This window comes from Gossypium arboreum, chromosome 11 (genome assembly GCF_025698485.1).
Source record: "Gossypium arboreum isolate Shixiya-1 chromosome 11, ASM2569848v2, whole genome shotgun sequence".
Lineage (NCBI taxonomy): Eukaryota > Viridiplantae > Streptophyta > Magnoliopsida > Malvales > Malvaceae > Gossypium > Gossypium arboreum.
The window spans coordinates 117,219,646-117,236,304 of NC_069080.1; the positions used below are offsets into that span (position 1 = coordinate 117,219,646).

Here is a 16,659-nt window from a genome sequence, read left to right on the forward strand (position 1 = left end):
ATTGAGATGTTTCATGTTGCTTCAAGACTTAAGGTACTTAAGATTGAGCTTTTTGAGGAATCGCTTATTCTTATGGTTTTGGTATCGTTTCTTACATAGTTTAATCAATTCAAAATTAGTTACAACTGTCAAAAGGGGAAATAGACTCTAAATGAGCTCATTTCTCATTACAAGAGGAAGAAATGTTGAAGCATGATAAGTCTTAAAGTGCTCATTTGGCCCTAATGCCTCTAAAGAAAAGGGTAAGAAAAGAAAATATCATAATGAAGTTGCTAAGTGTCCAGCTCAAAAGAAACAATAGTAAGTTATAGAGGGTTGTTTCTTTTGTAACAAGTCTAGACACATGAAGAAATAACGTACCAAGTATCACGCCTAGCGTAAAAAGAAAGTTATAATTCTTAATTTGGTTTATTATGAGGTTAATTTAACTTTAGTACCTAGAAACACTTGGTGGATTGATTCTGATGCTACTACTTAAATAAGGGTATCTATGTAGCATTGTCTAAACTATCAAAAGCCATATGATGGTGAAAGACACATTTCCATTGTAACAGAAAATTGATGGAAGTGGAAGCAATTGGGCATTTTAGGTTGTTATTAGGAATTGGTTTTTATTTGGATTTAAAGGACACTCTTGTAGTACCATCTTTTAGAAAGAATTTAGTTTTTTGCTTCTTTGTTGGACAAATTTAAATATTGTTGTTCATTTAGAAATAATCAATTTAGTTTTTCTTTAAGTTCTAAAGTTATTGGAACTAGTAATTTAAATGCTTACGACAAGATTTATTTGCTAAAAACAGTTGCATCCTATAATGAAACATTGTATGCGAAATACTGTGGTATTAAACACAAATTAAATAAGGAAAATTCAGCATCATTATGGCATAAACACTTAAGTCATATCTAAAAAGGTAAAGTTGAACACTTTGTGCCTGATGGTGTTTTAGAGTCTTTTGACTTCACAGGCTTTGATGTTTGTGTCGGCTGCATTAAGGGAAAATAGACCAAAACCAATAAATTGGGTGCCAACAGATCTTTATATGTCTTAGAATTAATTCATACTAATGTTTGTGGGTCATTCTCTATGACATCCTGAAATGTTCAACAATATTTCTTAACATTCATAGACGACTACTCACGTTATGGGTACCTATATCTCATTCATGAAAATCTCAATCACTGGACATGTTCAAAGCTTATAAAGCTGAAATTGAGAATAAACTCAACAAAAGGATTAAGAATATCCGATTTGATCGTGTTGGTGATTACTATGGTAGATATGATGGCTCAGGTGAACAATGTCCAAGACCATTTACAAAATTCTTAGAGGAATGCAATATTGTCCCATAGTACACCATGTCAAGATCACCTAGTATGAATGATGTAGTTGAAAGACGAAATAGGACTTTTAAGGATATGGTAAAGAGCATAATTGCTTATTCTACCTTACCTTAGTCTCTCTAGAAAGAAGCATTAAAGATAGTGGCTTACATTCTGAATAGAGTACCCACTAAAGTAGCTGCAAAAACACCTTATGAGCATTGGATAGATCGAAAGTCTAGTCTAAAACGCTTTCACATTTGGGGATGTCCAATTAAGATAAGGCTTTATAGGCTATATGAAAAGAAATTGGACTCCAAAATAGTGAGAAACTACTTTATTGGTTATTTTGAGCAATTGAGGGGCTATAGGTTTTATGATCCCACAATAAGGAATATTTTTGAGATGAAAACTGCAACATTTTTTGAGGATGTTGAGTTTGGAGGGAGAAATAAGGTTAGAGACATTGCTTTTGAGGAGGTATTAGATTCTAACTCAGTTTCTGCTATCACTTTTGACTATGTTCAGGTTCTCATACCTATCATTGATCAAGAAATTAATTTAGAACCTCAACAAGATAATGTTGAATAACTCCCTATTCAAGATGAGGTAATTTTTCCCAAAGAACAAACTCAACAATCTCAAGAACAAATGCCATTAAGGAGGTCCACGAGAGAGAGGAGAATGTTATTTTAAGTGATTATGTTATATTTCTCCAAGAACATGAGGATGAAAATGGAATGATGGAAGATGATCTAACCAACTTTCTTCATGCTGTGAAAAGTTCTAATTCTCAAAAATGGATTAATGTCATGCAAGAAGATTAATAGTTTATACAAGACAATGAAGTTTGGGAACTTGTCCCATTACCTGAAAATGCAAAACCAATTGGTTATACATGGATATTTAAAATCAAGAGATATACAAATGGTAATGTAGAGAGGTATAAGGTGTGTCTTGTAGCAAGAAGATACACTAAAAAAAATTAATTTTACAAAGATTTTCTCTCTAGTTTCATTAAAAGACTCTTTTAGAGCAATCATAGAGCTTATTGCTCATCTTGATCTTAAGTTACATCAGATGGTTGTTAAGACTGTGTTTCTGAATGGTGACATGGAAGAAACAATTTATATAGTGCAACCTGTAAACTTTGAGTCAAGAGACCCAAAGAATATGGTGTGCAAATTAACAAAATGCATCTATAGACTCAAACAAGCTTCTAGTCAATAGTACCACAAGTTTCATCAAGTAATTATCTCGTTCGATTTTGAGATGAATATTGTTGATGATTGTGTGTATCACTAATTCAGTGGGAGTAAGTATATATTCTCGGTTCTCTATGTCGATGACATTTTGCTTGCCACTAATGGTATAGGCTTATTGCATGAAACCAAGGGGTTTTTGTTTAAGCATTTTGAGATGAAAGATCTTGGGGACGCCTCTTCTTATTTTAGGAATTTAGATACATTGAGACCGATCTTAGGGTATTCTTGGATTGTCATAAAAGAGCTATATCGATAAAGTACTTAAAATGTTTGACATACAAGGTTGTAGACCAGGTGACACCCCTTTTTGCTAAAGGAGATAAATTTAATCTAACTCAATAACCTAAAAGTAACCTTGAAATTCAGGAAATGCAAAAGATTCCCTCTGCATCAACTATTGGGAGTCTAATGCATGCTCAAGTATGTATGCGTCTAGATTTGCGTACATTGTTGAGATGTTAAGCAAATGTTTAAGCACCCTAGTATGGACCATTGGATAGTAGTCAAGAGGTTTATGAGGTATCTTTAGAGAAAAAAAGATTACATGCTCACTTATAAGAGATCAAATTATTTGGAAGTTGTAGGGTATTCTAATTCTGATTTCGTTGGGTGCCAAGATAGTAGGAAATCTACATCAGACTATATTTATCTATTGGCTGGAGGAGCTATATCCTAGAAAAGTGTCAAACAGACACTTATAGCTTCTTCCACTATGGAAGTAGAGTTTGTAGCATACTAAAAGGCATCAAACAATTGAATATGGTTGCGGAGCTTTATCACTAGGTTACGCATTTTGGAGAATGTAGAAAGATCACTCAAATTATTTTGTGACAATAACTCAGCGGTAATGTATTCCAACAACAACAGGAGCTCATCTAAGTCAAAGCATATAGACATAAAGTTCCTAGTTGTGAAAGAGAGAGTGCAAAGTGAAAAAACATCCATAGAGCATATTGGGACAAGCTCCATGATAACGGATCCGCTCATAAAAGGTTTACGACCCAAGGTCTTTCATGAGCACACTGCTAAGTAGGTGTTATATTATTTGATGACATCATGGTTTAGTGGGAGTTTGTATTTTATTTGCTTTATGTTTGATTTTAGACATTTATGTATTTAATTATTTTTTATCAGAAATAAAGAATTCAATTTATTCACTCTTTTTTTTTATTTTGATACTACCATCACTTAAGTTAAGGAGAACCAGTTGGAAATAGGCATGTTTGGTTCACATTTCATGTAATTTTCATGCTACGCATCCATGGTTGATCTATTTCATTTGACTATATTTTTGTATGTGACCATTAATGAGTTTAGTCATAATTAATATGACAAAAATTGCTTCGGTCCTATATGGATATAGTTGATGGACGAGATTGTTATAGAATACTTATTCCATAATATCAAATTTTGAGCTCATAAGGTTGTACATTTATCAGGAAACATATATTACCCAAGTGGGAGATTGTTGGATTAAAATCCTGAATTATTGGCACATTAAAAATGTGTTACAAAATTGTGATACAAAATTAAGTGTTACAAAATTGTGACACAAAATTAAGTGACTAATTATGTTATAACTATCATAGGTATTAAATTATCATGGAAAGAATGTGTAGATATCATAAGTAGTATTTATAATTTGATGAGAGGCCAAATTAAAAATGCCCAAAATTAATTTAATGATAGTTATTTTTAAAAGAGGTAGTGGTCCTAAAGAAATAGATATATCTCGTATTTCTTTTCTATCCTCATCAGAGAGTTATAAAAAAACTATTTTCTTAAAAGATCAAAATCTTTTAGGCAATCTTCAACAATGGGTTCAAGCACGCTTCTACATTTAGTTTTTTTTCTTAATTTATTCTTGATGATCTAATGTGATAGATCTTAATTTATTAAATTTTATATGAGAGATTTAGAGTTATGATATTTTTTCTTTGTGATTTTCTCGACAAACATTTCTTGTCACAAATATTCTTAATGCGAAAAAAGAAAATTAGCCTACCAAATTACATGATAAAAGAATATTTTTTTATGGAATAATATGTCGCTAAAAATAGTTCAATGGTTTTTTAGAGCACCATTCCTCACCTCTTAAAATTATAATAATAATTATATTTTTAATTATTTTAAAAGTTGTTCATTAATTTATGACGTGTTTCTAAAATTCATTAATTTATATTGAATTATAAATTCTGAATGCCTCAAATACAAATCGTATAATAAATTTAAATTTCTTTTATTTCTTCACTTGAGATAAATATTTTTCTTCTAAATAATGCATAATGCATGCGTGTAGTTTAACTAAAGAAAAATAAGGGTCTATTTGTTTGGAAGGAAAATATTTTCTGGAAAAGGTTTTCAGGTTTTTTCGTTGTTTGTTTGATTGAAAATATTTTCCCAAAGGAAAATCAATTACAAAAGACGGGAAAAAGAACCCTTAATTTTGAAAAATGTCTTACCGTTTCAGGAAAATTAGAAGAGCACAGATTTTCTTTTGTTTCAGTTCCACCATTAAAAATGACCATTTCTTCTCTTCTCTTCTATTCCCCTTTCTTCTTTCTTCTTTGTTTCCGCTGCGAAAGGGTACCTTCAAATATTTATTAAATGCAATTGTATCTCCCAAGTTCAAATTTTTTATTCAAACTTCCATGCCTTTTTGTTTATCTTCTGTAGTTACTTATCCATGTAGAGTTTGCAGAAAGTTTCGTGTTCTAGCTCGTTTTTCTACTTCATGTGCTCTAAATACAGTAGATTACTTCAAAGAAATCGATACCCATGTTTCCAACTATCCTGAATTACGACGGAGGATGCAGAGTTATGCTATCTCAGGTGACTTTAGCAATGCTTTCTCTACTCTAAATTTGATGAAAAACATTGATGGGAAACCAACTGTGTATGATTGTAATGCTTTGATGTACTTTTACTTGAAGTCTAAGAACGCGTGTTGGCAAGAGTTGGTAGAAATGTATACCGGGATGAAGAGATTTGGTCCTCCACCAGTTGCATCCACTTTTAATACCCTTCTTAATGGAATGTTACTTCTTGGTGATCTGAAACATGCAATTTTTATTGTTGAAGAGATGTATAGAAATCATTTTGTGCCATCCTTTACTTCTTTATCAAAAACTTTGAAAATGGCTGTCAAAGTAGGGAATTTACTTGATGGTCTTCTTGTTTCTGAGCTCATGTTGAGGTACGATTATCAACCAACAAAACCAACTTTGAATAAATTTATTTTAATGCTTTGTGATGCTGGGATGGTTTCTGATGCATGTTTTCTGTTCTCTGTTCTTTTGAGAAAGAGTTATGTTTATAGTGTATGTTGTTACAATCCTATTCTATGGGCTTTATTCAAGACTGGTCGAAGTTATACTGCTTTGCAATTATTTTATTTGAGGAAGAAGAAAGGGTTTGTTCATAATGTGTGTTCCTATACTGCTTTGATTTATGGGTTCTGTAGAGAAGGCCTGTAAGATAATGTTTTTCAATGGCTGGATTTCGTGCCAAGTAATGGTTGTAAGCCTAATGTGATTACGTACACCATAATTGTTAAGTTTCTTTTTGATAATGGGAAGTTTGAGGAGGCTATGGACTTCGTCAGTAAGATGGAAAGGGAGGGTTGTAACCCTGATCTACTTACTTATAATATCATTGTAACCCTGATCCTCTTACTTATAATGTCATTCTTCGTGAGCTTTGCCATAGAGATAGACTAGATGACATTTCTGAGTTAATTCAGGTGATGGATCAAAGAGGTCTTTCTCCGGATTCATATTCATATGCTGCTTTGTGTGGAGGCCTGCTCAAAATAGGAAAAGTAGGGGATGCATTTGAACTATTGCTTGATATATTTTCCAATAGAACTGCGGATGTTGCTGTCTATAATATTTACTTCCAATGTTTATGTCAAGAGAATAAATCAAGAGAAGCATTGTCTCAGTTGAAGCGCAAGATGAAAGTTGGCTTTAAGCCAAACAATGTGTCGTATAATACTATCTTGAGTGGTTTTTGTAAAGAAAAAAATATTAATGAAGCCGTGGAGCTTTTGTACTATTTTGAGTGGGATGTGAATGGGTCTGATGCGGTCACTTTCAATTCAATTTTTTCTACTGCATGCAGGCTAGGAAACTCTGCAATAATCCAAAGGATCTTGTATCATATGAGGTATGAAGACATGAAGCTTTATATTTTCAAATGGTTCAAATGGTAGTGCAAGGCTTTCAACCTGATGAGGTAACTCTAGGGATCCTTAGCCAAGCAGTTTCAAATGGTTCGATGAAGAGATTTCCTAAAGTCGCTAAAGTTCTAGATTGGGTGATAAGTAATGACTTTCAGAAAGAAACAGATCAAAAGACAATAGCTGGCTGATTTAATTAGTTTTTGAAGTTTCTTTTCATATGATTGCTTGAAGCAAATTATGGCTCGCTTGGTCTTTTCTAAGAACATTTATGAAGATTTAAGCCTGAATCAGGTCTGAAAAGTTCTTAATCAATGGCCAAAAGAAGATACTTTTTATTGAATTTATGTGTTGATGTTTTTTCACCAGAGAAAAGACACGTAAATCATTAATATTGAGAATCAACCTCACATGTTTTCTCTTGTTCTCGTGTGCAGTGGAAGGGGGAAAGTCCTTGCTTTCGGGAGCATCGATTTTATTATGAAGGTATAATAAAATGACACTTATGCTTGAATTGGAAGCTTCAGTACTGTTACTCTCGAGTCATTACTGTATGGATCCCACCGATCAGATCAACTTATCTGTTCACTTTGCTCGAAACCTAGTAGATATAATCAGCTTCTGATCTATTTTGTGAAACTCAGTTCAAGCAGAAAGCTTCAGCAGCTTCAGCCTTCAAATCTGTTCTTGGGAAAGCAGCAGAACAGTAGGATGTGGTAAGCACAAATGTCTCCTTGGACGGTTTTGGTATGCATTTAAGTCCTAACCTTTATCTTTTGGAGTATGTAGCCTGACAAACTACAGCAACTGAGGGAGAGGATGACCAAAAGTGCGAGACCTTTTCCGGGATTCCAATTCCACAATTATAGTAACCATACCATCAGTAAGACCTTGATTTTACTTTCTTGTCGACATGGTGCAACTTTTAACGTTGTGGCTACCTTTCTCTGTGTACTGATCAATCAAATATTTGTGCCGTTTTTAGATTAAAATATCTTCTTAGCTTGTTGACTAGGTACTGTACTTGTAGCTGAGTTGGAAGATAGTTAGCAAGACTCTTTGGCAGCTATTTTGCCTGTAGAACTACTAACAATGCATTATTAGTTTTTGCATAATTCTCCAAAACACTTTAACGACCTTCATGTTGGGCTGGCTTTATCAAACAAAACCAAGTAGAATGAAGTTTAATTTTTAATTATGCAAATAAGGTGAAAGAAATTTATTGTCCAAAACCAAGTAGCTGGTTTGCAATGTTTGAACTTTATTGTCTAGGGTTTTTGTTTCTCAAAGGCAACTTGGACGTTTTAGTAAAAGAAATTGCTAGTTTTATTTCACAAGTTTTCTAATAAATTTGATGGTGTATCATTTTTTGGGACTTGAATTTGGTAACTGATACTACATTGGGGCTTGAATTTATTATTGATCCACTAAGTTAAACAATTGTTCTTACATTCGAGCTTGAACTACGCAATTATTTTTGTTTTAAGGCTTGAATTTTTGTTTTGTCCAAGTTAAATCTCAAAACATGGCAATGGTTCCTATATAATGGTTTAAAATTTTTGTCTAACTTTTTTAGAGTAATATAAGAATTTGGCAACTTGTACATTCTTGATATTAAATATAAATTTATTAATATATATAATAAACTCAATTAAACAATGAAAAATAATAAATTCTTAAATACATATTTTTTTAATTTAAAACAGTTTTTCTAGAAATTATTTTCAAGAAATCTGTCAAACAACAGAAAATATTTTACACCAGAAAAGTAAATCATTTTCAGAAAAGCAAATCATTTTCCAAAAATTATTTTTCAGAAAATATTTTACTGGTAAATAAACGGAGCCTAAAAGTGAAAAAGAATTTCCGCCTCTCTTGAATCCACTTATTCTTTTATTTATTTATTATAAAAGATTTATGTTTGATGCATCGGAAAATATACAATTTTAATGATAGCGTATGTTCAAAACTTTATTAATGTGAAAAAGCTAAGTTTCGTTTATACACATCCTTAGAATTTTCGTAAGGTAGTTGAGATCAATAAAAATCATGGCTGCCAGTTTGCGAGATTTTCATTAATCTCACCTACCTCGCGAAAATTCAAAGGATGAGTATGATTCAAACTTAGATATTAATTTCTTTTATATGCAAAATATTTTGTTTTTCAACATTACAGAAACCAGAAATTTAATTACTTATACGTTAAGAACAAACAAACACCAGAAATTTTATTAAGACAGCCATCAAAATTAACAGCAGCATTTGCTCTCACATTATTCGGCATTTGTAGCACATAATTCAACAGCAAGAACTGTTTTAGTGCTAACTATCAATAACTGAAGCAAGTAAGGGATTGAAGCCATTGCCGCAGTCAACAAAATCATATCTAATAGTAAGGTGGCCTTGAGCATGACCTACTCCATCAGTGTCCAATCGGTTGAAAACTCCCACATCCAAATCTAACCCTCCATTGCTGCATCTGTCTACAATCCTCACTATTTCTTGAGCTCCAGTCCTTGTGTTTCTTACCCTCAGGCACCTCCCACAAACAGCCGGGAAAGAAGGACCAACGGGGCCACAAAAGGCAGTCCAACCATACTTACTCCTCCATGAATATGGCTTGTTAGCATCCCATGTAGAGCAATAGGCACTCACTGCCATCAAATCCCATCCATTTTGCTCTGGATTATAGAAATGGTAAGTAGATCTCACAGTCGCTCCTTCTCCTGTAGGGGGAGGGGGGCCACTTCTGCAATTGCTCTGGCAATTTTTTTCCGGTGAACAGTAATCATCGGTGTTCCCACACCATCCATACTGACTGCAACATAAGTTGTTGGGGCATAAGGCCCCACCAGCTTGCCGACCGCATTGCTCGCCCATTGTTGCTCCTAGTAAGCTAACCAAAAATACAAACAGCATCACAAACTTTACTTTATCCATTTCTTTTCTTCTTTTTTTGAAGGGGTGGATTTAGTATACTCTGCTTATAATTTTGTCAGGGTTTTATACTAAGTTATGTTCGTGTTATTATTACCAAAATGACCTTAGAACTCAGATTAGCAGACGTCATATTTTAAATATATATATATATATATATTAAGATAACATCATGGAATGGTGATTGTTGGGGGAGTGTTTTGTCAAGGCATGTGTGGGCGGCGGCTACAAATAAATGCTAATGAAGAAAGGCCAAAGAGATTAGCCGCCTCAGTTCATTTTTTCATTAGCATGTGAGGTGCTTAATGGTTTTATCGGATAAACTACATATAAGATGATTAAATTATTAGAAAAATTATATTTTGGTTAATCAATTTTAAAAGGTTAAAATAGTTATTTAATTATTTAAAATTTTTATTTAATTAGTTGAAATGTTAAAATTTTCTTTTTAAAATTGATTAGTAAGTTCTAAACGACGATTCGATGATTTGTATGATAAATAAATACTTATCAATAAGTAGAAGAACATTTCTTAAATTTTAGTTGATCTGAAAATTAGTGTAGGAGATTAGAGAAGAAAAATGTTTAGATTTTAGTTCGTAGATTTGTAATATTTAATGATATTTTATAAAAAAAAACTGAACTATAAAAGATAATGGGAATGAGAACTTTCGATTTGTGCAAGCGGTGCAAATAAAGAAGGTCATATAGCAATGATTTTAATAACTTGGTGACTTATATAAAAACTTTTAAGTAGTTTGATAACTATTTTGTAACTTTTAAAATTGAATAACTATAAAGTTATTAATAATTTAGTAACACTTTCCTTCTTAAAAAGAGTGGAAGAATTGAGTAGTTGATATTTGAATTGTAAATTTAATCGCCAATCAAGATTTCAAACTAACGAAAATCTTTTATCACTAAATTAATAATTTGATTGATGATTATTTAAAAGAGTTATAAAATACAAGTAATTTAACATTTGATTATGTTTAGTGAAGATTTAGAGTGTTTAATTAGATTTTAATAAACATTTATAATTTTAGATTTTACAAATTATTTTTAGATAAATATATTAATTGAGATTTTATGTATAATTAATTTTTTTAAATTGTCAAATACTGTTTAAGAAACATAAAACAAAGATAATTTTATCTAATTAAAGTTGAAAAATCTAAATCTAAAGATAGTTTTGTCTAAATAAAGTCCAAAAGCTCAAAGTACAAATTGATTATAACCGATTTCTATGTCCACCAATTTAATTTCAATTTGAAAAATAAAAAAACTGAATATTCTGATTCAATTAAAAGACCGAACTAATTTCACCCCTAATCCCAATATGGTAAAAGGTAGTTGGATTTGAAAAAGAAAGCAAAGGACAAGATTTATTAAGTTGCTTTTATCTTGTTTAAGATGTAAGACAAGATTGGGGGCAAGACAAGGCATGGAATCTCACATATAGTTGATCCAATTCACGGTTGGCCCATAAAAAATAAAATAAAATAAAAAATAAAACACCACCCCAATCATTTGGTTGTTTGTCTAAACTCTAAAGATGTACTTTCCAGACAAAACTTTACAATTAGGTTTCTCCCGAATGAACCCAAAAACTAGAATTATTTCTCACCCACTGTCATTAATTTTAGGAGGATTTTCTTTGTAAAATTATAACCATTTTAATCAAAATGCTCTTAAATTTTTAATGAAGTGGAGAATGTATTAATCCTAAATTTTAAATAAATAAATAAAATCATAAATACAAATAATATTAAATAAAGGGTCGAACTTTCTTCATCTTCTTAACTTATCTCGTTAGTTAAAAATAGGATTAAATATAAAATTAATATCTGAATTTGTTCACTTCTTCTTGGTATTTATAATTTTTTTTTGTCCCAATTTAGTACTCGAACTTTTTTCATCTACTAATTTGGTAACTGAGATTAACGACGTTAATTTTTTGCTGACGTGGCAGTACTGACCAATCACACACTACCATGTGGCATCCTATTTGGCAGTACTGGCCACTCATGTGATGCCACATGGACTGCTTTTGAAGATCCTTTTCTTTTTTATTTTCCCTCTTTTTCTTTTTTTCTTTTTCCTATCCTAGCTGCCCTGCATTTATACGCCGCTGCTAGGCCACTGTCTGACCTCCTCCAATGAGCTCTACGACCAACCGTGACAATTATAATTTTTGTGGTGTTTTCCACTTCGTATAAATTAAATTGGTATTTAGATTTTGAGTAGAATTATAGAGACAAATAGATAAGTTTTTCTAGAATTTGATATAAAAATATTTTTTAATATTTAAATAAAAAAACGTTTAGACAAAACATTGATTTCAAAGTTAAATAATATTAAAATTTTAAAAATTCTAAGTTTTAATAAAAATTAAGAATAATATTTAATATACTGCTAGTGGAGTTTTTAGACTTGAAATAGAATTAGAAAGTTGACAAATATAATACAATAAAATATTAAAAAAATAAATATTTAAGGAAACACATGACAATTATTTAAAGTTATTGGATCAAAGAGGTACCGGAGGTTGAACCCACCATGGTCAATGACCAAAGTAGATTTTTGAACCGGTAGAAAAGGGTCATTTCTGTCTGAGTCCAGGGATGCACTACAAAAATGACCGTCCTTACTGCCCCTGATGAACTCAGATTTAGGAGAAATCTGGTATGGCGCTTCAATAGGATTATTTACAGTGATGGAAAGGAATAGTCAGTATATATACTCCATTAAAATGTGTAAAGATGCAAAGAAGAGGAAATGTGATTTTTGATAGACGATAGGTTTTTTATTTCTTCAGTTTTTCTTTTAGATTTTGCTTGCTTAGGATTTTACCAGTACTTTCATGACAGTTATTAGGACAGCAGTTGAGTATATATTTTTTATAAGTGTACCACATCTCCTCTTTAAACGCATTTTGATTTTATCTAAAAAAAAATAAACTTAAACTACAAACAACGAAAATAAATAATGAGTATATATTATGTATTAAATAAATAATATATGAATAGGAATCTGATTTGTCAACATATTTTACAAAAATTTATAGAAGTGATTCTGGTTGAATAAATTGAAACTTAAACTATAGATAATAAAAATAAATAATGAGTATATAAAATGTAAAACATGTATGACGATTATCATACTTGTGTCCGTGTATAAATTAAATGAATAATGAAAGTAATTTTTTTAGATTTTGAGTAGAATTATAGTGAAAATTAGATAAACCCATTTAGAATCTGATAAAAAATAATTTCTAATATTTAACATTTTTAAAAATTATTTAGACAAAACACCAATTTCAAACTAAATAATATTAAAACTTTTAAAAATACAAGTTTTAACAAAAATAATATTTAAAATAAAAGATGAAAAAAGAGAGCAACGATTTCAAGCCAAATCTAAAACATATATTTTGTTTTTAAACGCAGCAATAATAAAATTGAAAACGTTTAGTTTCAAATAATTTATCTAGTGTTTAATTAAATAAGAGTTTTAATATTTCAAAATAGTTAAATTTAAAATTTTATAAGAGGCATATTTGTAATTTTAAAATAGGTACTTTTATATATAATAAATAGATAGATAAATATGATAGATTCTCACAAGGAATTCCAGCCAATAGGTTCTTTCAAGATAATTATAATTGGATATGATGGAGACATCAAGTTGACGGTCAACTCTAATATAAGTGTCTGGATATTGAATTTGCTATATAATATAAATATGACATATTGGACTTAAATCTGTTCCCTATAGCTATTTATTACTGCTTTTTCATGTCTACAGCAAGAGGAAGCATTTCTTTTTAGAGGAAAGATGGCTGAGCAGCATCAGGGTGTTGAGATTCCTAGAGTGAAACTTGGAACTCGAGGACTTGAGGTATGATGTTTTTCCTTCTCTCAGACTAGCTTATGTTCTTTTCAACTTCTTGTTCACTTCAAACCATGCTTGAACTCCTTATTAACTCCATCCGAACTCAAGATCAATTTCTTGTTCAAAAAGTATTTTGCTGTCTCATTTCATTTCTGCTGTAAAATCTATTATTTCGTAGGTTTCCAAGTTTGGGGTTTGGCTGTCTGGGGCTTAGCGCATTTTACAATGATCCAGTGCCTGATGAGGTTGGCATCTCCATCATCAAGCATGCATTCGCCAGAGGAATCACATTCTTTGATACATCAGATATCTATGGACCCCAAACTAATGAAATATTGGTTGGAAAGGTAGCACATTTGCAAAAATTCCAATATAGTTTATTCTGTAGCTTTTTAGTTTAATTGCAAGTTGCAACAACATATTTTATAATGATCCCATGAGTAAAAACCAATCTCTTTTCAGGCATTGAAGCAACTACCACGAGAGAAGGTACAATTGGCCACAAAATTTGGTATTGTCAAGACGGATCCTGCAGCTGGTGCTGTAATAAATGGTACCGCTGGATATGTCCGCCCCTCGGTCGAGGCTAGCCTGAAGCGCCTTGATGTCGATTACATTGATCTCTACTACCAGCACAGGGTCGACACTAAAACACCAATAGAGGATACTGTAAGTGCTGTAATTCAACACAAGCATCCTTTATTTTTTTATGGTTTAAATGCTCAATATATGTAGGAAATATGATGTTAAGCAGCTTTTCTTAATTCAATCGTAGATGGGAGAACTGAAGAAGTTGGTAGAAGAGGGGAAGATAAAGTACATAGGTTTGTCAGAAGCTAGCCCTGAAACTATAAGGAGGGCACATGTTGTTCATCCCGTCAGTGCCCTACAAATGGAATGGTCGCTTTGGAGTCGTGATATCGAGAACGAAATAATCCCCCTGTGCAGGTTTCCTCAAAAACCCCATACTGGTTTCGTTGAAAAGTAGTATACTGAATCATTAAAAGTATAAGTTGCCTGGAATTTGAACTTTGGTTTTTGATGTTCTGTCCATCCTATTTCTTATTGTAGTGAAGGTGACTATATCCTATGTTACCTGTTGTTTAGAATTGTTTTCTTTCTTTTACTTCTCAAATTAAAGCAAAAGGGAATGCTTAAGTAGTTTAATGTGTCCCCATATGTAGGGAACTTGGGATTGGAATAGTTCCATATAGCCCTCTCGGTCGTGGTTTCTTCGGTGGCAGGATCGTTGCGGAAAGTGTGCCTGCAAATAGTTATCTGGTATGGAAACTCAATTGTTTATTGCTTTAATCTATACTTGATTTGCATAGAAACAATCCTTCTAATTGGTAGCTTTTTTTTTTTTTTCTTTTTGTACTTGTTTCCAACCTCTTCAAGACATTTCACCCAAGGTTTCAAGGAGAAAACTTGGAGAGGAACAAGAAATTGTATTTGCAAATAGAGAAGTTGGCTCAAAAGCATTGATGTACTCCTTCACAACTAGCACTTGCTTGGGTTCTTCATCAAGGGGATGATGTAGCACCCATTCCCGGTGAGTCACTTTCCCTATTTTCAACATCCAATTTGCTTCTTTGATATCAGATAATACAGATCTTTCAAGTACATCACAGCAGAATGATTTGCCTATAATATTGTATAAATACACATCTTGTATGAGCCTTGTTTTTCTGATGTTGCATTAGAAATATGATTTTTGACCCTTCTTGTGGGAACAACCAAGATAAAAAATCTCGATAGCAACATCAATGCTCTACGACTGAAGCTCACAGAAGAAGATTTAAAAGAGATTACTGCCGTCGTTCCTTTAAATGAGATAGCTGGGTCCAGGACACTAGATAGATTGAGTCACCTAACATGGAAATTTGCTAATACACTCACAAAGGAGAAGAAGACTGGAAGTTAAAAGTACCACTGATTGCGAAATCCGCAGCAGAATATTATGATGCTCATAGCCCATGGGCTCTCCAGCCACTGAAGCTATTGAAGGATTAGAAGTATAAGTAGAGGGTTCATTGAACCCGAAGTCAGTTCAGCATTACCAAAAATAAAATCAAATAAGCAAGCTAGTTACCGTTGAATGGTTGCAACTGTATGGTTCTTTTAAGAATATGTTTGCTAAGAGCAATGATTAAGATGCTATTTTAAGAACAACTTATTGAAACTATATAGTTATTGTATCTACACATATCAGGTCATTTCATAAACCTGAAACAGTACATCAAAATACACTGATATTCAGTATATTGGAATATTTTCAAAATATATAATGTTCCAATATTTTCAAATGAAAAGTTATATAACAAAAATTATGTCACTTAATTATTAACCAAAAGTTGTTCTTATTTATAGTGATGAGTTATGTCTCTGAAATTAAAAGTTATAGCATTTATTGTTAATAATAAATTCTAATTATTGAAAGATACTGATAATATTCTAAAATGACATATTTTTATATGTTTACATATATATTTTGAGTACGATCATACTAATTTGAGTTGTTTATGGTTTTTTATCTTGTAGGGGCTAAATTGACGGCAAAAGGGAATTTGATTGCAAAAAGCGTGAATTTAAAGACAAAATGGGTCAGCATGCAAAATAGGGAAGAAATCTTGCTAAAAATACAAAGTGTAGACTTGGGAAAAATTTTCAAAGAAGAGATTTATGAACATAAAACTTTATTTAAATTTAAATTTTATTTTTAGGATTATTGTTAGGATTATTATGATATTGTTTAGATTTAATTCCAAATTATATCTTTTAAACATTATCATCTAGAGTTTAAATAAAAATAAACCCGTTTTTTTATGTACTATAAAAAAGTTCTTCCCCTTAAGGCTATAGCCTTTTTGTTTATTTTTCAATAAAATTTCATTCCATTACACTTATTTTTTTTTCTCGAAAAGCATGAGCCACTAAACTCATCTAGCCAAAGGTTTTCAAGACTCCTCCAAAAGGGTTCATGAAGCTTAGGATCTGCACTTAGCCTTTTCAACGAGTATTCATCATTTATTCGCATTACAGGACTGACGGTTCCATCCATGT

General features: G+C 31.8%; 2 protein-coding genes and 1 pseudogene across 4 annotated transcripts; 2 read left to right on the forward strand and 1 right to left on the reverse strand.

Annotated features, from left to right (window-relative positions):
- The first annotated feature begins 4,797 nt into the window (after positions 1–4,797).
- LOC108470666 (uncharacterized) lies at positions 4,798–7,880 on the forward strand. Of its 3 annotated transcripts, none has more exons than XR_008274772.1 (4): positions 4,798–5,417; positions 7,203–7,251; positions 7,410–7,481; positions 7,555–7,880. XR_008274772.1 is itself a non-coding variant. In XM_017772068.2 (4 exons), exons 1-3 carry the CDS (start codon positions 5,039–5,041, stop codon positions 7,473–7,475), a joined length of 858 nt encoding a protein of 285 aa, XP_017627557.2. In that variant the 5' UTR covers positions 4,798–5,038; the 3' UTR covers positions 7,476–7,481; positions 7,555–7,880. The 3 variants fall into 3 exon arrangements, 1 of the variants encoding a protein (XP_017627557.2); XM_017772068.2 differs by having other exon boundaries at positions 4,798–5,781; XR_001869359.2 differs by lacking the exon at positions 4,798–5,417 and adding an exon at positions 6,848–7,059.
- Positions 7,881–8,967: 1,087 nt separating this feature from the next.
- On the reverse strand, positions 8,968–9,766 carry LOC108470667 (pathogenesis-related protein PR-4-like). Its single transcript, XM_017772069.2, has one exon. It carries the CDS (start codon positions 9,703–9,705, stop codon positions 9,088–9,090), a length of 618 nt encoding a protein of 205 aa, XP_017627558.1. The 5' UTR covers positions 9,706–9,766; the 3' UTR covers positions 8,968–9,087.
- A 3,650-nt stretch (positions 9,767–13,416) lies between these two features.
- Positions 13,417–15,923, forward strand: LOC108472591 (probable aldo-keto reductase 1; annotated as a pseudogene).
- Positions 15,924–16,659: the final 736 nt, after the last annotated feature.

Bases quoted from the DNA above. Each gene is read 5' to 3' on its own strand.
- LOC108470666 (XM_017772068.2), top strand. From the start codon at position 5,039: ATGTCTTACCGTTTCAGGAAAATTAGAAGAGCACAGATTTTCTTTTGT. The intron at 5,782-7,202 runs GTACGATTATCA...TCTCGTGTGCAG, and splicing joins GTTTCTGAGCTCATGTTGAG to TGGAAGGGGGAAAGTCCTTG. The intron at 7,252-7,409 runs GTATAATAAAAT...TGTGAAACTCAG, and splicing joins GCATCGATTTTATTATGAAG to TTCAAGCAGAAAGCTTCAGC.
- LOC108470667 (XM_017772069.2), bottom strand. From the start codon at position 9,705: ATGGATAAAGTAAAGTTTGTGATGCTGTTTGTATTTTTGGTTAGCTTA.